Genomic DNA, 24,540 nt, shown 5'->3' on the forward strand with positions numbered 1-24,540 from the left:
TTCAGCGTTCTTAAGAGACTTAACCATGCACTTTATTTGATGCTAACATCGAAGACAGAATACTTTAAAAGCAAATATAAATCTTAAGTTAATATTTTCAAGTTAACCACATAAAAAGTGCTATTTTACATTTCCCCATACTGTATACCCCACAACTGTACAAAATTTTCACATTTCAAAGCACTTGTCACTTATAAAGTGAAAGGTTTCAAAATGCTAGGTAAAAACTTGCTAATTATTTTTTTTTAAAATATTCCTTTGGAATATTTTTCTTTCCTGTGCTTACAGATGTTCTGCAAATATCTCAAGCCAATGTTCCTGGAAACTTTTCTGGAAAAAAAATCATAGCAAACAAGGGCTTAGCGCAGACATAAGCAGCTCCATTTTATAAACAAAGTTTCGACCTTCCATTTTACTCCACTGGACTTCTTTGAATGGCCCACGAAGATGACTCCATTTGCTATCCTGTAAAACATCACTTTTTGGAAGGTCTTTGCACTGGTTCCGGGGAAACTGAACCATGACCTTGCTGCCACTTTCAGGTCCATTACGAACTGTGGAGAAAAAAAACAAGATTTGAATACACTCATTTTCCAAACTAGAAAATAACAAGGATAAATGCCACAACTCCACTCTGTTACAAATACAAAAACCTTTATCTGTCTACCAACTTTGACACTCTTTCTAAAACTTTTATAAGCCTTGGCCTGGTGGTGTAGACTACTGGCTAAAGTCCTCACCCTACATGTGCTGGAATTCCATATGGCCACCAGTTTCATATCCCAGCTGCTCCACATTCCATTCAGCTCCCTGCCTGTGGTCTGGGAAAGCAAGAGGCCAGCCCAAAGCCTTGGGACCCTGCATCAGTGTAAGAGACCCAGAAGAAGCTCCTGTTCCTAGCTTTGGATTAGCCCAGCTCCAGCTGTTGTGGACACTGAGGGCATTGAACCAGCAGTTGGAAGATCTTTCTCTCAGTGTCTCCTTCTCTCTACAGATCTGACTTTCCAACAAAAATAAATAAAATCTTAAAAGTCATTCATTTGATAATCCACATGTTCACTTAGGAGGGTCACATATAATGAATCTCAAGCATCAGCATCAGGCCTGGGAGGAAAGAAGGCAAGACCTGCATTAAGAACTTCCTGAATGGGGTTGGTGACATGGCCCAGCACGTTCAGCTGCTACCCATGATTGCACTATAACCACAGCAGTCCAAATAGAAGCTTACGCTAGAAAATCTGTACGTGAGCACCCACAAAAGTACCTGCTCACAGCAGATGCTTAATGAAATCTCTCTCACCCCTGTTCTATCCCATTACCATTTTTAGGATGCAATATTACCCTTTCTATGTTTGTAGTTGCACATTTTTTTATTCACCGTAGGTTCGGGATTTCAATAATAATAACGCTGATAAGCAATTCACAGATGATACTAGGAAAACATATTGCCATATTGTTATTCTGAGTAATATTCATGAACAGATAAATGCTAATTGTAAATACAACATTTATTTACTAAAGAGATAAATTATTCTCCCATATACTTAGTTTTGAGAGCTAAAGGATAAAGCCAAACTCCCAATGTTTTCTTCTCGTTCAAAGCACCAGCAAGTACCTGAAATAGCATAGTCACCGCTTGGAGAGGCCACTGTGATGGCAGAGGCATTGCCAATGCTCTCTATGGGTCCCAGTCCCACATGGTTGCTGAAGCTGAGGACCTGCCAGCCCATCACCTTGGCTAGCTGCTGAACTGCATGCACCTGATGCTGTGACATCTGTGAACAAGAAACAAACACACTTGCCTGACAAATAGCATGGATACTCATTTCGCAGGAACTTGACATCACGATTTTAAACTTTTGCTGGGGCATTCACTGTCTAACCAGCAATCCTATCTTACATTTGAGAAACTCTCTTTTGTGACTTCAGGTAGAAGAAGCACGACCCCACCTTCCTCTGTGAGCTAAAAGCTCCTACGCTTGCTTCCCCTGTCCATGGACAACCTCAGCACAGACACCTAAACAGGGCTGGCTCAAGGCTCCTGTCTGGATCTTGAATGGGAAAGCAATGTTGAAGTAGCATGTGTGCTGAAGAGCCTCCATTCACCTGGTCAAATCCACACTCTATTATCTGCCTGGGAGGGTGATTTGTATGATTACATAAAGAGCAACTCACGACCTTCAGGTAATGGAAGCCAAGCAAGCAATGCGAGCTCTTCAAAGGGAGAATGAGTGAGGTCGGCATCCTTACTCCCCTGGTACCCTCACTGTCCAGGATAGCTATTTTTCTTGACAAAAGGTGCAGCCTGTCCTTGTAACTGTCTCCTTCACTCTGGACTAGAACAGGTGACTACCAAGCCCCTGGGGTCTGGTTACCACAAGTAGCAGGTTACCACACTACCTCTGCTACCTAAAATTTAAATATGACATCACTTAAAAGTTCAGGGAAAACTAAATTATAATAACAAAAAGTTATTTTGACATAAAAAAAAACTTGTGTTTGTTTAAATCCATGCACAGAGTTTTAAGCTTTAAGACCCTTTGTGGGGCCCGGCGCGGTGGCACAAGTGGTTAAGGTCCTCGCCTTGCACGCCCGGGATCCCATGTGGGCGCCGGTTCTAATCCCGGTGGCCCCGCTTCCCATCCAGCTTCCTGCCTGTGGCCCGGGAAAGCAGTGGAGGATGGCCAAAGCTTTGGGATCCTGCACGCACTGGCTTCGGATAGGCAATAACATGACTGTTGTGCTCACTTGGGAAGTGAATCATCGGATGGAAGATCTTCCTCTCTGTGTCTCCTCTCTGTATATCCGCCTTTCCAATAAAAATAAAATAAATCTTTAAAAAAAAAAAAAAAAAAAAAGACCCTTTGTGGATCCTCAGTCTTTCTGAGATCATCTGCTAGGGCATGCACCGTGCTGGAGCAGCAAAGGCAAACTTCAGGGCCCTGGCTGTGGTTCTCACCGTCTAACTTCCTCTGGGCCTCATCCATCTGCAAGCCTTGTTCTCTGGGCTTATTATTGACTCTGGGGGCCAACAGCATTGTATTACATTTCTGTGTGTACTTAAGCAGACCAAAATGATTCTAGATGTAATCAGCCAACAGCTATCCTGTTTCACAAATGCATTTTACGTTCCTGGCACTAAAAAAGCAAATTAGCATATAATCTATAAGATTATTGCTACTGGAAAAGACATGTGTATATATATATATGGAGAAAAAATAGTATCTTACATAAACACTTCAAAAATCTACCCCCTTTTCCCAAAATTCCATATCTTACCAGAATATACAAACATGAAGAAGACAGAAAAAATGCTGATCTTATTTTACTAACAAGGAAATAAAAGGTCTAGAAATTTTCACATTGTCATAATGCAAGTTGCTGAGAGAGATGCAATCAGAATGCAGGAATTTCTGCACGGTTTCTTAAAATGAGGAACCGTTTATTTGGGCTTAAGATTAAAACAGGTACTTTGTTCACTGGGGCTAAAGGTTACTACAACTTTGTATCTGATTTCCATTTCCTTCATTTGATACTTACTACACTTTGATACTTAACATTGATACAGATGTTTTCTTCTTATGTAATTTCCTACATTTTAACTATCTCTTACTCAATTTGTCCTGTAAACAGGTGAGGAAAAAGCTAAAGACTTGGACTCTGCAACCATCACCTGAGACAGAAGAAAATCCTGCAGCTCCTGCTCCTGGTATGACAGTGTGACCGCTCTTCCATCACGGTGTACAACTCGGATCTGCTCAACTCCAATGTTCAACTGCAGCTGGATAGACCTGCAGAGACACACATACTAAAAATCAGATACAGTACAAATCATTTCACACAATGCCACAGACAAAAACCTGAAATCAGAGGAAATCAACAGTTTTAACAGCACATGCCAGCATTCATGGAGGAGGGGTCTGGCTATGTTTTACCAGTCAGATTCCCCCCAGACCACAGCAAACCCCAGGCTACTCAGACAGGCTACTTACAGGACAGGCAGCTGCACACGCAGCAACAAGATCCATACTTTGTGACCTTGGACCTGCCCTGACTTTGAATCCTCATTTTCCACAGAAGCCACAGCTCCTGTAACAATTTCACAGGTAACGATTCCCAATTTCCTTGCAATTGTAGCATGCCCCCCCCCCTTTTTAAATTTATTTTATTTGAAAGAGGAATTGAAAGAGATCAATCAGCCATCTCCTGGTTCATCACCCAAATGGTCACAATGGCCAGAGCTGGACTGGTCAAAGCTGGGAGCCAGGAGCTTTCTCTGGGTTTCACGGATGGGTGAAAGGGCCCAAGGATTTGAACCGACGACCTCTGCTGCTTTTCCAGCAGGCAGGAGCTGGCTCAAAAGTGAAGTAGCCAGGGGCTTTTACCAGTACCCAAGTGGGATGCTGGTGCCACAGGTGGAAGCCAACCCTGCATGACCGTTTTAAAAAAGCACCTCAGCCACAGTGGCCCCATCAGATACTTAAAACTCTTCCTAATCCAGATATATTTTACCAATTTGGAATCACTTTTACCATACACAATGTTGACCATTAATAGAAATAGCATCTTTCCTTATCAGGTTGCCAAAGACCTAGAGCTATAATTAACCGAAGAACAAATTCTCATCCAGAAAGGGAAACCATCTTTTTTCCTTCTTCTGAAATAATGAGCATACAATTCAAAATATAAACAACTTATTAACCTGGATTAGAGCAAAGGAACTCATAAAATAGCCAGTAAGTCACTTACAGATCACTGTATCCTTACAAAGCTGACAAAATTTTTAGCATATAACATACAAAATCTCTAAATCAATACTCTAGATGAACAAATGAAGAAAAATAGCATTGTTTTATGACTTGATAGTCTTGTTTCATTAGTATTTACAAATAAAACGCTTGATAACATCTACATTAAATTGTAAATTTGATAAATTGTTTACAGTTTAATTTTTCCAAGAAAAAGGAAAATGTTGAAACTTACAAACCTAATTTTTTAAAATTCTTCTTTAAAAATTGTTTATACATTATTTGTTTGAGACTGAGAGAACTGCCATCTGCCGGATTATTCCCCAAAGTGCCTGCAACAACACTGCACAGGGCATGGGACTCAAATCCAGGCACTTGGCTCGGGGATGTGGAAATCCTACCCACTAAGCCAAGCCAAATGCCTGCCCCTTAAACTCTTTCCCTCCACCCCCACTCCGCTTCCCATGCAAAAAAAAAAAAAAAAAAAAAGGTGTGTAGAGTAACATTCTTACAATAAATATTTTCAAAAATTACAGTCCTTACTGATGGGAATATACATGTGGATTGAAGACCAATCTGGTAGTGTCAATAAAAAATTTAAGTGTACAGGAATTTATCCTATAAACAGACATGCTTGTACATTTAAAAACTGTGCTAAAACCCAATGACGATGTGCATCATCAGAAAACTGCTTAAAAGCAAGAATACAGGGGCCCAGCACAGTAGTCAAACAGATTAAGTCCTCGCCTTGCATGCGCTGGGATCCCATATGGGCACTGGTACATGTCCCAGCTGCTCCACCTCCCATCCAGCTCCCTGCTTGTGGCCTGGGAAAGCAGTCGAGGACAGCCCAAGCCTTGGGACCCTGCACCCGCGTGGGGGACCTGGAAAAAGCTCCTGGTTTTTGGATTGGCTCAACTCTGGCCACTTGGGGAGTGAACCAGGAAATGGAAGATCTTTCTGTCTCTCCTCTCTGTAAATCTGACTTTCCAATAAAATGAATAGAGAAGAATGCAATAGCTCTACATGTTTCTTCACCAACTGAGTAATACTGAGTAAAACAAAGCAACAGATTGAGTGGATGTTAACACATCCAGGGTTTCTTTAGCGGATACTGGGAACGCCCTAGAATCAGATGATGATGATGACAGCTACACAACAGAGGGGGTAAAATAAAAACCAGGGAGGACTTGGCACACTTTAAAAGATAGTAAATTTCATTTTGCAAATTTGATTCCAATGTTTTTTTAAAGCACACAAAACTGCATAGAAGTAGGGTGCAGGTAGGATACAAATGCCTGTAAATACATCCTCTTTTAACTTCCATATTCTGTCTTTTACTTTTAGATGACTTTTCTTTAAAAACAATGCACTAAATAACCTCAACACTCCCACAAACAAACAGCATTAAGTTGTATTTTCTACTCCTTCTTCTAAGGGCAAGAATTTTTTGTTCTAACAATGTTCATTCTTTCTGCAGTATGGATTGTTAGGTCTCTGAAAGAAGGCAACCTACACTAAAAAGTACCACCATACCATGACAAATGTCTGTTGTCAGCTGGCTCGGGCTGACTCGTGAAGGAAGACTCTGCTACATCTTGTCCATTGCTAAATGTTAAATAAGCTTAAGTGGATTCCACAAATACCCTATTGTGGCTATTAGCCAACTGTACTAACTTTCAATTAGGGAATACAAATTAAGTAGACTGCATCTGAATGGACAAACAGCAACCAATCTTTAAGGACAATAATAATGATCTACACAGGATCAACAGTAGGTCAAGATGAGCTACAAAGCTTAGGATATTTGAAGCACAGCACAGGTGGTATAGTCTTTAATATAAATGGCCCTACTCAGGTTACATGAACTACTAGACTGGTCACAGCTTCTGAGTAACAACTGAAGCAAAGCTCGAGTCCAAGGTAAGCCAGCCCTCTGTTCAATGACAGAGTTTAGCTTTTGCACTGTAGCTCAATTATGTGACCCTGACCTCAGACACTTTAACATATTCTTACAAATAGTCCATAGCTAGGCTACCCTTCCAATTAAAAATGAAAAAGCAAACATTAACACATATAAATCAATCTAACACATTAAATGCATAACTTTAATTCCGGACACTTACTTGCATATCTGTTCATAACCTTGTGATGTGATTAAAACTTTCACACTTGATTCATAAACATCATTGATGTTTGACCAATGTGCCTGTATCTGAGGATCCTCAATGCGACTTGCTAAGCTGTCAATGGTTGCAGCAGCTCTTAAAAAAAGGAAGTCAAAAATTAAACTTAAAATTAAAAAAAGAAGTTAAAAACTAGGCTATATCACTCATTAATTTCATGAAAATTTAAAACAATGATGATGTTTAGAAAACACCACAATGTGCTCGTTTCAGCTTCACATTATAGTGCACTCACGTACAGAATCCCAACTGCCACATTCATGATGGGTTTATTCCTTCTCTTGTTTTAAACTGATCTTATTGATTTGAAAGGCAGAGTGAGAGAGAGGGCAATGTTCCAACTGCTAGTTCACTCCCCAGATGACTGCCACAGTCAGGAGCCAGGAGCTTTATCTGGGCCTCCCTCCCACATGGGGGCCAGGGCCACGGACTTGGGCCATCTTCTGCAGCTTTCCCAGCATTAGCAGGGAGCTGGATGGGAAGTTGCACAGCTCAGACTCCAAGGAGCCAGGAGAGGCCAGCCTTTTATGCCCCAACATTGGCCCTGGGTTACTTCCTTTTAACTTCAGTAGGTTTCTCCTACTCAGATAAGCTTGTAAGGACACTAATGAAAAAATACACTTCAGGGCCTAGTAAGGTAGCCTAGCGGCAAGAGTCGTGCCTTGCATGCTCCAGGATCCCATACAAGTGCCAGTTTGTATCCCAGTTGCTCCACTTCCCAATCAGCTCCCCGCTGGTGGTGTGAAAAAACAGTGGAGGACGGCCCAAAGCCCTGGAACCCTGCACATGCGTGAGAAATAAGATCAAGGGCTCATATGTACGCAATGCTGCAATAAGTGCTTTCATGATTTACACCATTTAATTTTATTAACAGCCCATGTAACTGGGTAGGAACCAAGAGCATCTCCATTTTCCAAAACAGAACTGTTTCATCCTGCACGGTAGCACAGCGGTTAGAAGTCCTTGCCTAGCACGCTCCAGGATCCCATGTGGTGCCAGTTCTAATCCCGGCAGCTCCACTTCCCATCCAGCTCCCTGCTTGTGGCCTGGGAAAGCAGTCGAGGATGGCCCAAAGCCTTGGGACCCTGCACCCGCGTGGGAGACCTGGAGGAGGCTCCTGGCTCCTGGCATTGGATCGATGCAACTCCAGCCGTTGCAGCCATGTGGGGAATGAATCAGCAGATGGAAGACCTTCCTCTCTGTCCTTCTCATATGATTTATTAAAACAAAATATGACCAATAAAAATAACATAAATCATCAAATAAAAAAAGAAGTTTACTGATGCTAACAATTTCACCAGTCACATAGCTAGAAGTGTGATGAAACCTGTGAACGCAAATTCAGAGCCAAAAACCTGGATATCTAACTAAAGCTGGTGACTGTGACTTTCTTATTACCCACCTATCAAGAGCCACAGCTCAAAGCTGAAACAATCATGTAAATTAATCAAATTGTCTTTTTGCCAGTTATCTGATGTGAGCACTGTATTGCAAAGATAAAAAGCCTAGAGAAAATGAGAAGAGCAGGCCCAGTGGCGTGGCCTAATGGCTAAGATCCTCGCCTTGAATGCGCCAGGATCCCATATGGGTGCTGGTTCTAATCCCGGCAGCCCCACTTCCCATCCAGCTCCCTGCTTGTGGCCTGGGAAAGCAGTCGAGGATGGCCCAAAGCTTTGGGACCCTGCACCTGCATGGTAGACCTGAAGGAGGTTCCTGGCTCCTGGCTCTGGATCAGTGCAGCACCAGCCGTTGTGCTCACTGGGGGAGTGAATCATTGGACGGAAGATCTTCCTCTCTGTCTCTCCTCCTCTCTGTATATCTGAATTTGTAATAAAGATAAAGAAATCTTTAAAAAAAAAAATGAGAAGAGCCAGTGGTGACAAGCAGCTCTGACATACACCATACACAAGTCCAGGATTTGCTATTTTATGCTGCAGCTCTAATCCTGGTTTTATGGTCTGCTAAGTTTCTTTTCTTTTCCCATGATGTTTCCCTGAGAGTACTACAAAATTAACCAGACAGATATGTATTCATTCGTATGAATGCACCTGTCAGCATTACACCAAGAAATATCTAGCAATTAAGAATTTTGGGGGAAAAATTACACACTATTCATGATAAGTGGGCATTAACTCAATTTTACAATCTCAGATTTGTTTTTTAAAAGTTGCATCTTAGTATCAATACACACAAAAACATGTTGGCAGCGGATCACAGCATGTACAGTATTAAATGGATGGATGGAGGCATTGGAGAACATCTTTCTATAATAAGGGGAAAGTAACGGCTATAAAGCTTTGCCTCTTGCAGGAATGTACTAACTACTCTAAAGTTCATACTGGTTCTGAAAACACTCTTTCCATGCAGATTTATTTTAGGAACATTTAACTTCATGATCCAAAAGAAGCTTCCAAAACAACAGTACTCAAACCAATAGCTTCTGTAATCAAAATGGATAAATGGAAAGTAACAGATGCCAACCACATACTATTTTATTGTCCACTAAATGACCTTAACTAATGTGCTAATCAAATTATGTCTGTATTAATAAGGGAAAAGAATGAAAACAAAAAATGAAGTATCAACCACTAAATGGCAATACACTTATGGTTGAAATTCTAAAGTACTATTATTCTACTTTTTCTTTTTTTTTTTAGTGGGGCTGGGCCTGGTATAATGACTCAATTGGTTAATCCTCCCGTTTAAGCACCAGGATCCCATATGGATGTCAGTTCCTGTCTGGCTGCTCCGCTTCCCATCCAGCTCCCTGCTGGTGGCCTGGGAGAGCAGTGGAGGATGCCGAAAGCCTTGGGACCTTCCACCAGCATGGGAGACCGGGAAGAGCTCCTGGCTCCTGGCTTTTACTGCTGCAATCATCTGGGGATTAAACTAGCAGAGGGAAGATCTTATTCTATATAAATCTGCTTTTTCAAGAAAATAAATAAAGCTAAAAAAAATTACTGGGTTTTGTTTGTTTAGCATTTATTTATTTTAGAAAGTCAATTATAGGGAGAGAAAGATCTTTTATCCTCTGCTTTGCTTTCACACTACCCAAAGCTGGGCTGGTCCCAAGCTGAGACCCAGCAGCGTCCTCTAGTCTCCCACAGGAGTGCAGCCAAGGCCTTGAGCCACCTTCCTCTGCTATCCCAGGCCATAAACAGGGAGCTAAACTGGGGTGTGCAGCAGACAGAACATGAACCATTGCTGTAGGGGAGGATAATAGTGTGACACCACTGCAACAGCCTCATAAATTTCTTTTTTTAAAACCAGTACGTATAAAGGAAAGAAAATAAGCTTTGGGCATGAGGCTTGGGCATAAATTCTGTTACTGTTCAGCTGTAACCTGGAACAGCCTGCAGGACTCCTCTAAGGCTCAATCTTCTCCTCAGTAAGAATGGGCTAATCCCATCTGCTCTAACGAGCAAGGGCGGAATAAGTCAACATACAGGCAAGTGCCTTCCAACCTCTGGGATATGCAACAAACAGAAAAACCTAAGGACCTTCAAAGGAAGGTTTAGGAGTTAAGCGCAGCTTGTTAACCATCACCTGGAATGCTGGCATCCCATATGAATGCCTGCCTGAGTCACCATGGCTCCACTTCCTTTCCACATTCCCTCTAATGACCCTGGGAAAGCAAAAGATGGCCCATGTGCTTGTACCCTTGAACCCAAGTGGGAAACTCAGATAAAGCTCTTGGTCTGGCCCAGACCTGTCTGTTGCAGCCTTTGGAGACAGAACCAGAGAATGGAAGGTATCTTTTTCTTATAGACAAGGAGAAACAGAGGGAGAAACCTTGTATCCGCTGGTGTACTGCCCAAAAGGCCACCAGAGCCAGAGCTGAGCTGAGCTGAGCTCATCAGAAGCCAGGAGCTCAGATCCAGGAGTTTCTTCCTGCTCTTCCACAAAGGGGAAGGCAAGGTGTTGGGTCATCCTCTGCTGCCTTTCCCCATAAGCAGGGAGATGGATCAGAAGTGAAACAGCTGGACTTGAAAGAACACCTAAACAGGAGGATTAACCTGTTATTTTAACATGCCAGACCACATAAAACTGTTTTAAATTTATTTTTATTGGAAAACGTAATTATTTAAAGACCAGACGAGAAAGAGGGAAAGATCTTCCGTCTACTGGTTCACTCCTCAAGTGGCTGCAACCACCAGAGCTAAGCTGATCTGAAGCCAGGAGCAAGGAGCTTCCTCCAGGTCTCCCATGTGGATACAGGGGTCCAAAGCTTTAAGCCATTTCCACTGCTTTCCCAGGTCACAAGCAGGGAGCTGGATAGGAAGCAGAGCAGCCAGGACAGGAACCAGCGCCCACATGGGATCTCGGCACATGCAAGGCAAGGATTTTAGCCACTAGGCTATTGCACTGGGGCCTTAAATAAAAAATTTTAAACATAAAAGATTCCAAGGCCAGCACCATGGTGTGCTAGGCCAACCTTCCATCTGTCACACTAGCACCCCGTAGAGGTGCTGGTTCATGTAGCAGGTCCTACGCTTCTAATCCCGCTCCCTGCTTGTGACCTTGGAAAGCAGTAGAAAATGATTCAGGCATTGGGCCCCTTTAGCCAAGTGGGAGATACAGAAGAGAACCCTGGCACCTGGCTGTGGATCAGCTCAGCTCTGGCCACTAAAGGCCATTTGGGGAGTGAAACAGTATATGAAAGATTTCTCTTGTCGCTATCTGTAGCTCTGCCTTTCAAATAAAAATAAGTTTAGAAAAAAAATTCAAAATGCTTCAGGAATAATTATCTCATGACGACTTCCTGAAGATAATAGTCTGTGTTCCTCATTAATCATTCCTGCCAAGTTTCAGTGCCACTACTAGGCACAGCATACTTAGTGTGATGAACCATGGATCTGAGTCCTCCCCACGTTAAGACCCAGCCTATAACTGTAAACTCTGACCCACCTTTTTTTTTTCTGAAATGAAAGGTTAAAGTACCCTAGAAACACCCAAGTAATAACAGAGGAAAACAACTGAATTTCAAAGAAAATCAGTAACTTTGTCCAGCCTTACCTACTCCTCAGATATATGTGCTTTGCTTGCTTAATTATTTTTTCCAGAAGCCCTTCACTGGATTGTATAGAGTTGATTTCATTTTTATCAAAAGCCTGGGGACCGGAAAGTCTCATTCTCTTGTGGCCGAAGGGTGCACTTGCCGGATGAGGCATCATGATGGAACTCAAGGTCTGTTTATGAAACTGACAAAATAACCATTTCATCAGTAAACATGTGGGAAACACAACACAATATTTTATCAAATCAAATCATCTTGAAACACTTGAAGTAATGCAATTTGAATCATATATCAAAATCAGTGATGGCACAGAAATAGGTGCTAGCATCTATTAAGTCATGTATTTTGTATATCTGTCAAATAGGGTCCCTCTGAAATTATTACTTTGAAAGTTTTAAATTCAGGCCCAACATGGTAACCTAGTGGCAAAAATCCTTGTCTTGGAAGTACTGGTTTGTATCCTGGCTGCTCTAGCTCCCATCCAGATCCCCGCTTGTGACCTAGGGAAGCAGTAGAAGATGGCCCAAAGCCTTGGGACCCTGCACCCACATGGGAGACCTGGAAGAAGCTCCTGGCTTCTGGCTTAGAATTGGCCATCGTAGCCACTCAGGGAGTGAGCCAGCAGACAGAAGATCTTTCTGTCTTTTCTTATCTTTGTAAATCTGACTTTCCAACAAAAATAAGTAAATCTTAAATAAAAAGTTTAAAATACACAACATATCTTCTGGCCTTGGCTCTGTGGCACAGCATGTTAAGCCACCATTAGTAGCACCAGCATTCTGTATGGGTACCAGTTTAAGTCCTTGCTGTTCCACTTTCAGTACAGCTCTCCATATGGGGCTGGTGCGTGCATCTCTGCACCCACATGAGAGGCTCTAAAGTTCCCAGCTCCTGGCTTTTGATTGGTCCAGTCCTGGCCATTACAGCCATTTGCAGAGTGAACCAGCACATGGAAGACCTCTACCTATCCTTCCCTTTAATTTGGTTTAAACAAACACATGCATCCTGTTGCTAACACATTATACAAGGAAAATACTGTAGGGGCTGGTGTTGTGGCACAGCAAAAATAAACTGAAGCCTGCAGTGCCGGCATCCCATATGTCACAGATGCTCTACTTCCAATCAAGCTCCCTGATAGTGTCCTGGGAAAACAGTGGAGGATGATCCAAGACCCCTGACCCTGCACCCATGTGGGAGACTGAGAAGAAGGTCTCGACTTCAACCTTCAGACTGGCTCAGCTCTGGTTGTTGTAGCCATTTGGGGAGTGAGCTGGAAGATGCCCGTCTCTCCCCTTCTCTGACTCTCAAGTAAAAATAAAAACAAAACAAACAAAACTCCTGAAAAGGCAATGGTGTGGTATAACAGGTTATGCTGCCAACTGTAATGCTAACATGGCCATATGGGTGTCACTTCAAGTTCCAGCTGCTACACTCCTCATCCAGGTTGCAGCTAAAATGCCCAGGAAAGCAATAGCAAATGGCCCAAGCGTGAGGGCCCCTGCCAACCACATGGGGAATGTGGGGAAAGCTCCCAATTTTAGCTTGGCACAAACCCAATTGCTGCGGCCATGTGAAGTATGAACCAAGGCACGGAAGCTCTTGACTTTGTTTCTGACTTTCAAATAAGGAAGTCTTTTTCTTTTTTAAGACTTATTTTGTTCACTCCCCAAATGGCTACAATGGCTGGTCCAAAGCCAGGGGCTTCTTCCAGGTCTCCCGAGTACAAGGGCCAAAGTATTTGAGCTACCTTCTGCTGCTCTCCCAGGCCATTAGCAGGGAGCTGGATCAGAAATGCAAAACCTGGGATTTGAACAGGACAGCAGGCCATATCTTTACCAGCCACCCTGACAGCACTGGCCCCAACAAATAAGTCTTAGGAACAGGGGGGAAAAAATATTTTTACGAAAGGGCTGATTTAGAGAGAAGGCGAGGTAGAAAGATCTTCCATCCACTAGTTCCCTCTCCAAATGGCCAAAACTGCTGGAGCTGAGCTGATCTCAGGTCAGGAGTCAGTAGTTTCTTCCAGGTTTCCCATGTGGGTGCAGGGTCCTAAGGCACTGGGCCACCCTCTACTGCTTTCCTAGACCACAAGCAGGGAGCCGGCTGGGAAGTAGAGCAGCTGAGACACACACCCATGAGATCCCAGCACCAGCAAGGGGAACTAGCCAAATAAGCCACTACGCCAGGCACTGTAGTGCACACTTTCAAATAATTATCTTGTTAAAAACTTTTACAAAACACAGATAAGTACCACTGATCCTTACACAACTGCAATCAACTCAACCAGATTTGGGGTTAGAGCACAGAAGGCTGGAATACGTACATCTACGACGTTTCTCAATGGCTTCTATAGAAATTAGCCTAAAGTGCAAATCAGCACTCCAGAAATACAACTTTGCAGCATCTAGAATATGTCCTGAGGTCAGTCAGCAGTTTTGTTCACAGGCACGCGTTATATTCCCCTTTCTGCCTCCCTTACCATCACAAGGATCTTTATGCAGCCATTAGCTTGTATACCTCTACTATAAAACCTGCTGTGTACTTCTATTATTACAAGGTGTGCTTGGGAAAAGGGACAGTATTCTGATTATCTGTGTTAGCTTAGCACACAGCAAGCTTTGTTCAGTCAGACAGTGAATGCTGCTGCCATGTGAATAATCAATCCCTGCATAGAGAGTTTGCACAGACAATTCAAAGAAAGATGTTTAATTCAGTACCTCTCTAATCAGCAGATGCAAATTATGCTCTAAGACATATAGGTGATCTTCTGGACTTTGCTTCTCAGTAGCAGATTTTTGTGACTTCTTATCATTTGAAGAATGGCATAAAGAAATAGATAATTGCAAGCCTGCTTACAAAAAAGAGGATAATTAACCTACAACATGTGAATGTACAGACTCTGTGAATGACAGTCTGTTCCCAAAACACACATTCTAAACTTAAAGATCAGTCGCACAATCAACACTTGTCCACCACTCATGAATGCTAACAAACTACCACGCATTCTTGAACAATTCAGAGTCTGCTGTCCTGTAATATTGATTTGTGGCTAAACACTGATAAGTAGAAGTTACATGTTCGTTTGCTTGTCTGCTTTTTTCTGCTTTAAGAGACCAACACCAGAGGCAAGTATTTGGCCTAGCATCCAAAACATTAGTTAAGAATCCTGCAGATGAAATCAGAGTGCTGGATTCAATCCTAGCCATGGATTCAGCCTTACCCAGCCCATGCTGTTTCAACATTTTTTCTTAAGATTCTATTCATTTTTTTTTATTGGAATGTCAGATATACAGAGAGGAGGAGAGTCAGAGAGGAAGATCTTCCGTCTGCTGATTTCACTCTCCAAGTGGCTACAAAGGCCAGAGCCGAGCCAATATGAAGCCAGGAGCTTCTGCCAGGTCTCCCACACAGATGCCACGTCCCAAGGCTTTTGGCCATTCTCAACTGCTTTCCCAGGCCACAAGCAGGGAGCTGGATGGGAAGTGGGACATTGGGGATATGAACCAGCCCTTATGGGATACCAGTACGTGAAAGGCAAGAACTTTAGCCACTTGGCTACCACGCTGAGCCCTGTCTTCAGCATTTTAAGAGACAATCAGCAGATTGGAGCTTGTTCTTACTGTCTCTTTTTCAATCCCAAAATAAAAATATTAAAAAAAAAAACAACAGAAAAAAAATAGTTATTATCTGGTCTTTCAAATTAGGAGATATAACTTTCTCGGATGTCTTAAGAACTAGGATGGAATCTTACACTATCTAATGTCTATTCTCTTGACAAGACCCAGAAAGACAGTCTTTGAAATTCACCAAAAAAAACAAGTGCATGGCACATCTGTTCAGAAAAATGGTTAAGATGTCATTTGCAGGGCCAGCACCATCAAGTAAATTAGGCCTCAACCCTACGCGCCAGCATCCTGTAGACTCCAGTTCAAGTCCCAGCTGTTCCCCCTCTAATCCAGCTCCCTGTAATGTGCCTGGAAAGCCGTGAAAGACAGCCCAAGTCCTCAAACCTCTGCACCCACATGGGAAACATGGAGAATGCTCCAGGCTCCTGGCTTTGAACCAGCCCAGCACCAGCTATTGCAGTCATATGGGGTATGAGGCAGAGGATAAAAGATATCTCTGTAAAAAAAAGTCTAATTTTTAAATAAGCAAATCATTAGGGGGAAAGAAAAAAAAACCGACTTAAATGTTAAAAAACAAGAAGGATGCCACTTAGGACACCTACTCCCATCTCACAGTGCCTGCTTTGCTAGCGTCCTAGCCCTGCTTTCCAGGCATGCTAGCCTCCACAGTGTGAGGCAGCTGAGGTACCTGGGCCCCTGCTACATGGGAGATCTGGAATAACACTTGTCCCAGAGCAAATTTTCTGCTGTCACCTCATTTACTCAACAAGCCAGGATCTCTGAAAAAAATCTCATTTCAAAGCAAATGCTGCTGGGTTGGCTAACAGCCTAGCAGTTATGATGCCCACAAACAGTGTCAAAGGACCAGACTGTGATGCCCAGTTCTGGTCAGCTTTCCTGTCAATGCTGGCTCAAGTAACTTCATTCCTACTGCCTACACACAGTATTTCTAGGAGTGATTTCCCAACTCCTGGATCTAGCCAGGCCTAGTCTCAGCCCTTGTGGGCTTCTGAGGAGTACGAACTGTCTCCCTCTCTGTCTCTCCTATCAACAAAATGAAATTAAAAACACAAAAAACTGTTAATGAACAGCAGTAATGATACTAATTTTTAACATACGTCATCTTGAAATCCAGGAGATATACTACTTAGAACACAAACACAATTGTCAGTGTGGTTCAGGTAATATGCTTCGGTAGCAGCCATTAAGCAGCAGGCTCCCTTTTCGCTCCTACTACTTTTCCGATTCTCCCAAACCACTCCTTTTGTCCTGTGAACCAAATCAGAGTCCTATTCATAAGTCTCAAAAGGGTCGGTTGCTCTTACTTGGAAAGGGCTGAGAGATAATCTGGTTTTTCACCACAATGTGAGGTATCTGTGACTTAATCTGAACAGCTTCCCGAGAGAGCTGCGCAAAAATTTCTTTACATAAAAGAACATTCTGCGCTGCTTCTAATTTCGTCTGCCACTGTGGGGAACCTGAAAAAAGAATAAATACACATATAATATTCTTTCCAATACATTAATCCCATTTATTTAAAAAAACTAGCGAATGAGTTCAATCTTAGAAACAAAAGACTATCTGCATCCTATTTATTAATGGCTTATTTTTTTTTAATTGCAGAAAGTAATTTTACAAATTTCCTTTATATCCAAAGCACCTATTTTTCCTATTTATATTTATCTTCAGCTCATGTGTAAATCAAAGCACAGGTAAGACCGGGAGATTTTATAACACATAACAATGGTACCTGGTTTGGATTTAGGCAAAGGCCGTCTGAAGAGGTTAACTGTGCCAAGATCACCTATGTCTGGAGCCTGCTTTTGAATTGAAACCTACATGACAAAAAATCATGAAAACAGCCTGAGATTAGCTTCAAAGCTATTGATAAGAAACTGACAAAACTTTCTGTATTTTTGTAAGAAATGGATAAATACCTTAATATATGCAGACCCCTCTAAATCACTGGGAATTTGGACATCCAGAGGACAATAATCTTCAGGTATCTTCTTATCCAGATCAATATCTGTATTCTTGATCACTTCAAAGGTACCATGATGGGGAAAGAGAGACCCTAAGGGAAAACACAGGAAAGGGAATAGCAGCTAACACACCAGCACAATGACCTAGCATGATACCACACATCCATATCATCGAATTACAAGAAATAGGGAAAATTATTTCAAAAAGAACCCTTGATCTAATGGTACCATTATAACACAAACCACTTAAGCCATTCAAGTTGTCTTATTCCATTTGAGTTTTATTTAAAAAAAAACAGGATATAACTCATGTCCCAGCTGCTCCATTTCCCATCCAGCTCCCTGCTTGTGTTCTGGGAAAGCAGTCGAGGAGGGGCCAGAGCTTTGGGACCCTGCACCTGTGTGGGAGACCCAGAAGAAGCTCGAGGCTCCTGGCTTCAGATCAGCTCAGGCTGCTGTGGCCACTTGGGGAATGAACTAATGGATGGAAGATATTTCTGTCTTTCTCTCTGTAAATCAGCCATTTCAATAAAAATAAATGAATCTTTTTTAAAAAGTGGGCCCGGTGCAGTAGTTTAGTACTTGGCTAAAGTCCTCGCCGTACATGTGCCAGGATCTCATATTGGTGTGGGTTCATATATCAGCTGCTCCACTTCCCTTCCAGCTCCCTGCTTGTGGCCTGGGAAAGCAGTAGAGGATGGCCCAAAGCCTTGGGGTGCTGTGTAGGAGACCTGAAGGAGGCTACAGGCTCCTGGTTTTGGATCAGCTCAGCACCAGCCATCACAGCCACCTGGCGAGTGAACCAGCAGATGGGAGAACTTTTTCTCTGTCTTTCCTTCTTTCTGTATATCTGCCTTTCCAATAAAAACAAATAAATCTTTAAAAAAGAAAAAAAGTGGCTGTATTGGATAAATTCATTTCTGTCACATGATAATGATCGCTTGCTCTGGGTATGAATCTTTCAATGTCATTCTAGACCCTACAACTGTGATAGCCAGTACTCAGTCCCATTCTTTGGCATTCAAAACTTGTACCACACAGAGCTGTGAAACAGTAATTCTTCCTGCACAGCCCCCCTAGTTATCCACAGCAACTTAGAAGGCACCTCCTCTGTTACCTTATAAAGCCATTACAACTCAGCAACAAGGAGTTTATAGCAAAGGATGTGACCTCAATATCAACATTTCAAAAAAGTGTTTACTTTTGGCTGAAAGACATAAAGAAAAGCCAAGCTGTTTTCACCAACACCCTTTCTCTTCTGTTGGCCTTTCAATCTCAGTATGTAACAGATACAAACCAGGCCACTGAAAAATCCAGCTCTATTGTATTTCTCATTGAAATGCCAGTTATGGTTCAGGTGGGTCAGCAAGTAAGTCACATCTTGGAGCTTCCTGAGAAATTGAACCTAAAAGGCTTTCAATCTGAAGCTGTTGATTTTAAGAGTGTTGCTATATTATGTTTACAGAGATTAAAACTGCAAAATTAACATGTAGCTAAGAAATATCCCAGCAAGATGCGCGCCATTCCGATCAACCCCGCTGATGGCTTACCCGCGCTTCTGTAGCTGAGGTCTCCGAGGATTTTATCTCCCACCTTCCTCAGCTTCCAGTGCTGCCGTAAGCGCAGGAGCTCCGAGTTGAAGTCTCTCTGCAGCTTGTTCTCCTGGTTTTCAGCCACTGACTTGGTCAGCCTTTCTGCCCCTTTCAAGAGAATCTGGGCTGCTCCAGCAAGCGACTTCTTCTTTGAAATCAACTGCAATGTCTGAGGATTTATAAAATAAAAATAAATAAATAAATAAACCAATAGATTTGTGTTATTTTATAAAGACTCTAAAATCACACCTTAATACTCAAGAAATGCAGAAATTAAAGAAAAGCAAAGTATGGGTGGGAATATATATAATAATGCTTTACTAACCTATCTTAGTCAACTCACATAAAGATTTATGTTAAGCCAAAATTAGTAGGGATTACAAATCAGAACTAATCACTGCCTCCACTCGCCCAGATTAGAATCCCCTCAGCTGTACTGCTATTCCTCTGCTCCTCCTGTTCCCGTCTCCCTCTTTCCCAAACTTTAGCAGCACCAATTATACTGTGGACTAGTCTGTAACCTCTGCTTGAGTATAATCTGTGTAATGCCAGAAACAATTATATCCACAGGTCCTGCAAAAGAACCCAGCAGGTATTTAATTCAATGGGTAAATGAATAACTAATAACTATCAAATTACATTCCCATAAACTGTTACAGTACTTTTAGGATTAAAATGGAAATACACTAACCTCAATTATCTAAGGAGTCTTTGAAAACTGATCAGAGGGCCCAGCAGCAAGGCCTAGTGGCTAAAGTCCTTGCCTTGAACGCCCCGGGATCCCATATGGACGCCGGTTCTAATCCCAGTGGCCCCACTTCCCATCCAGCTCCCTGCTTGTGGCCTGGGAAAGCAGTTGAGGACGGCCCAAAGCTTTGAGACCCTGAACTCGCATGGGAGACCTGGAAGAGGTTCCTGGTTCCCGGCTTCGGATTGGCACAGCAATGGCCGTTGCGGCTCCCTTGGGGAGTGAATCATCGGACGAAAGATCTTCCTCTCTGTCTCTTCTCCTCTCTGTATATCTGACTTTGTAATAAAAATGAATAAATAGGCCTGGGGACTTTGTCCCACGGCCGCCATGCGGCCGGGGTCCCCAGGCCCAGCCGCTTCTGACCTGGTAAGCAACTAAGCAGTCCCCATGCTCACTCGGGGGACTGCTATGGGCAGCCAGTGCGCCAGTTGGTGCCAGGCTTCGCCTGCTGGCCGCCCGGCCAGGGAGCCCTGGGAACTTGGTTCTCTGTATGCTGCTCAGACCGCTCCATGCCGAAACTGTGGTGTTTTGGGGACATCAAGCAACCCTAAAGATTTCCAATAACTGTAAATATTTCTCAGACGAACCTGCAGCTAATATGGTCTCACCCCACAAGTTCTGAATGATTGTAATTCCCAATATACTGCCAATTCCTTATGAAACACAGTAACTGGGTGGGAACACAGAGAAATCTCTCATCTCCTTTGAAAAAGCTAGGAATCCGCGTAGTGTAACCTGCAGGAACTGGATAGGTATCTTAAAGTTGATAGATCCAGATCAGCATTAACTATTCATGAAAAAAAAGTGGAATAAAAGCTTATTTTTGCTATAAAAATATTTCTATCCATACGTAGTTTCTTTATAACGTGTATTGTCCATAAGCTTTCTGAAAACCATGTCATCCAAAATGGACAGACAGGCACGATCACCACCAATATGGGTACTTTATTAACCAGATTATTTTCAAAAATCTAAGCATAATGAAAGAACGTTTTGGCCACATAAAAATCACAATCACATAAAAAGTTCCTTAAAACATCATGGTAATCTTTTTACTGTATTAAGGAATCTAATTCCAAGATCCTGGAGCGTTCCTGTCGCCTTCTCTCTGGGGGGAAGCACGGAATGGAGGAAGGAGTAGCTGATGAGTGAGGGCATGGAGTTCTGCTCGGTTTCAGCTCTCCAATCGCTGGCTTAGCTGCAACCTGAACACAACACAATTCTCTTTCCACTTACTTTTCTACTTACAAGGTCAAAGAATCAGGGTTAATAAACTCTGGGAAATCTTGCAGCACAATGCGCCTAAACTCTGAAACTATTACTACGCCAGTAATTCTATTCCATCATCTCATTTTTAAACGGCTGCCTCCTCAGAGTCACCGGGGTCGTCATTCACAGGGTTAACATGGCCCTGATACTTGCATCCTTAGGCCTTCCTAAGCAGTTTCTCTGGCTCATCAACTCAGCCTTCTGTTGCCCCCTTTTTCATCTTCCAACATGCAAACGCTGGATATTCTTGATCAAATATCAACAGTTGTACCCAGTTTTCAATAGCCTCCAGAATTTTAGAACCAGTTCATTTAAAAAGAAGGTAGATTTGGGAGAAAAGCCAAGACTTGGAGAAAATAATTCTCTTAAGGTCACTAAGTGAGTGAAACAGGATTTGAATTCATGTCTTTCCGCCTCCAAATTCGTTTTAGCATCATCACATCTCTATGTGCTATATCACAGACCAATAGCCCAAGCTGTAAGAACTGGTTAAGATTTGGGAATCCTTGAAGTGGTGTGTTATTAATGAAACCTTAACTCTTCCAACAGTCACAAGTATATGAATAAAAAAAAGATAATGGAGATACAGTTTAAACCCTGTTTTGGACCACTTAGTTTTTAAATCTTCATCTGGATTTAATTTTACAAGAAAAAGCAACAATAAACACACAGCCAAAAAATAATCTTAGAAATGAGTACTTTTTCGAGTAGTTATTGTTCAATGAAGTCCTCAAGTACCTGTTTTGGAGGAAGTGCATCCTGAGAGACGGGATCAAGAGTCATAAATTTCTTATCCCTAACAATGCTGAGAACATCATAGAGAACACACATCTCCGTCAAGGCACTTCTCAAATTGTTCCTCACTGAGTCCCAAGGCCAAAGGGAAGGCTGGAACTTTACCAACCCTAGCAAGAAGAAAAGAGTAACAGAAATATCGGTTACACTGCACATAAGACAGAAAACCTATTTAGATCTTTAAAAGCACTAAATGAAAAAATAAATAATTTTATTTCAACATGCTCTTTTATCCCATTTCCTGCATGTTTTCTCAAATCTCTGTTAACATTTAAACTGATATTCTTACAGTGGTATTTCTCCAAACAAACAGCACATCACAGCAGAGGCAGACTATCCTTTCAAACTTAAGCAAGCCTTTCAAAACTAATTATTTTCTTCTAGAGTTTGGAACTATAGACAATTTCCAAAGTACAAAAGGGCACAAAACTAAAAATGATCTGTACCATTGTTAGCATTTCTTCATTTCGATTCTTTTTTCTCCAAGTTAAATATATGTTCACTCTATAGAGCTTAAATATTAAAGAAGCACAAAATAAAAGCTTTCCTTTACTCCTCATCTAACTCTCTCTCCCCTTCAGAATCAGTTGACATCTACAGCACAGCCCTTCAGAGATTTGTACATATATCTTTCCACTTCTGGTATTTGTTTTTTCCTCCACTTATATTTCCTAGAGAAACTTCCACATTCAAGCATAATAGATCCACTTCTTTTACTACTCTAGTCATATTTTAAACCATGGATGTACAACACATTTAACCATTGACTTCAATGGGCCTGTATATTGCTTCCAAAAATGCTTGTGGTGGCAAAACATCTTGGGACATTGCCTGTGTAGGCAGACAACTTTTCTGCAGGTTAAATTCCTAGAGGAAATATTAGTGGATCAAAGGAGAGGCACACTTAAAACTCTGACCCACATTCAACTGTCAAACTGTCTTCCCAAAGGCTCAATCAGTTGACATTCCCAATACAGATATTAACCCTTCAGCTTTCTGCCAATACAATGCATGAAGACAGTATCTTAATGATGTTTTATTTTTCTCCTCCTGCCAGTCAGCCTAAGTTAATGTCATGGTTACTGGCACCTGCTGCCTAGGAAGGAATGCTTATTCCTCTGGCCTGTTCTTTCCAATCAGTCAGAATCAGCTGTGTGTCATCTGTGTTGCAAGTACTTCTTGCAGCCTTTCACTTCTTATTTTATGTATAGCAACTTTTCCCATTATTATTTTTAAATAACATAAATATTACTGTCTTTTCCTTGAAAACATGTTTCCTATCTCAAGAAGGTGTCTGCTACTCACAAAGTTAAATAATTATTCTTGCTTGTTTCTTCCGATATCTTATTTTTACTCTCCTCATTTAGCCCTTAAATCTTCATGGAAGTAACTTCTGTGTGTCTTACATAGTAACACTACCCCGGCAGCCCAAACATTGCACCTTCTAACTGTCCTACAGCATCGGTTTGGAATGCCATCTTTACATTCCAATTCATGGGTCTTGGGAATAAAATCAGAACTTGTGATTTCAGAAAAACATACCTGATAATAACGAGACTGAAATCCACTTCAATTAGTTAATTCTATCCTAAGTGGTCTACTGCTTTCCAATTTGCCTTATTCTGTAATTCATTTACTGCAACGCATTCTGAAGCATCTTGGAAAAAAAAGCATCCACCTCTACCTAACACACCTTGGCAGCCTTTAGCCATCAATGCCTAAGCTACCTTCCTGGGCGCTCCACCGCCTGCCCCACCACTGCAGTCCACATAGCCAAGGCCACGCTGCAGCGAGCGGGGAGACCGTGGTGTCCACTCCCAGGCGCTGAACCCCACGGCAGGTGCAATGTAAACGGCCCCATCCAGACACTGCACTTCAAGTATCCCGTCCCCCCAGGACAGGCGCAGGACGGCAGGTGTGAGGCCAGCACCGTGACCCCGTCCCCCCGTCCCCCCAGGACAGGTGAACCCCACGGCAGGTGTGGGGCCAGCACCGTGACCCCGCCGTCCCCCCAGGACAGGCGCAGGACGCAGGGGTGCGGCAAGCACGACGCTTCCCGAGACCTCCCAGCCCAGCATGTCCCTGGCTGGGGCACCCAAGGCCCCTCACCTGCCCAGGTGCGTCCCCTTACCTTCCTCCTCGTCCTGGTCTGCGCTCGACCCAGCGCCCGCCCAGTCCTGCCCGTCGCCCTCGGCGCCCGCCGCCTCCTCCTCCTCGGAGCCAGAGCCCTGGCTGAAGTCGATGCGCTGGGCCAGCCGAGCCAGGTTCTGGGACATGGACAGCGGCTGCAGGTAAGTCTCGGTGCCATCGAGGCCCACCTCCTGGACCTGCTTCTCGCAGGCCGACTCGATGCTGATGCGAACTGCGCGCACCCCCGACATGCTGGTGGCTCCGGCTTCCTGGGGTGCCGATAACCCAGGCAGACAGCTGAGCCGCCCCTAAAAGGTGGAGGGAACCGAGGCCTCAGACGCCCGGGGAGCGGAACGCGGCTCTACCGCCCGAGACAAAGCCCAGGATCCCGCCACGTTCCCACAATGCACCGCAAGCTTTCCGGTGCGCGACTGGCGGAACAAA

General features: G+C 43.0%; 1 protein-coding gene across 3 annotated transcripts; it reads right to left on the bottom strand.

Annotated features, from left to right (window-relative positions):
- Positions 1–24,540, bottom strand: MED17 (mediator complex subunit 17). 3 transcript variants are annotated; one of them, XM_040977139.1, is made up of 12 exons: positions 24,098–24,540; positions 21,911–22,076; positions 19,110–19,330; positions 17,515–17,651; positions 17,328–17,412; positions 16,903–17,055; positions 14,669–14,799; positions 11,951–12,135; positions 6,875–7,012; positions 3,674–3,791; positions 1,616–1,775; positions 1–554 (listed from the first exon to the last, which is right to left on the bottom strand). In XM_040977139.1, exons 1-12 carry the CDS (start codon positions 24,345–24,347, stop codon positions 343–345), a joined length of 1,956 nt encoding a protein of 651 aa, XP_040833073.1. In that variant the 5' UTR covers positions 24,348–24,540; the 3' UTR covers positions 1–342. The 3 variants fall into 3 exon arrangements, with proteins under 3 accessions (XP_040833073.1, XP_040833072.1, XP_040833074.1); XM_040977138.1 differs by having other exon boundaries at positions 19,110–19,320; positions 21,910–22,076; XM_040977140.1 differs by lacking the exon at positions 6,875–7,012.

This window comes from Ochotona curzoniae, unplaced genomic scaffold (assembly GCF_017591425.1).
Source record: "Ochotona curzoniae isolate NIBS_2020 unplaced genomic scaffold, NIBS_Ocur_1.0 contig_2723, whole genome shotgun sequence".
Taxonomy (NCBI): domain Eukaryota; kingdom Metazoa; phylum Chordata; class Mammalia; order Lagomorpha; family Ochotonidae; genus Ochotona; species Ochotona curzoniae.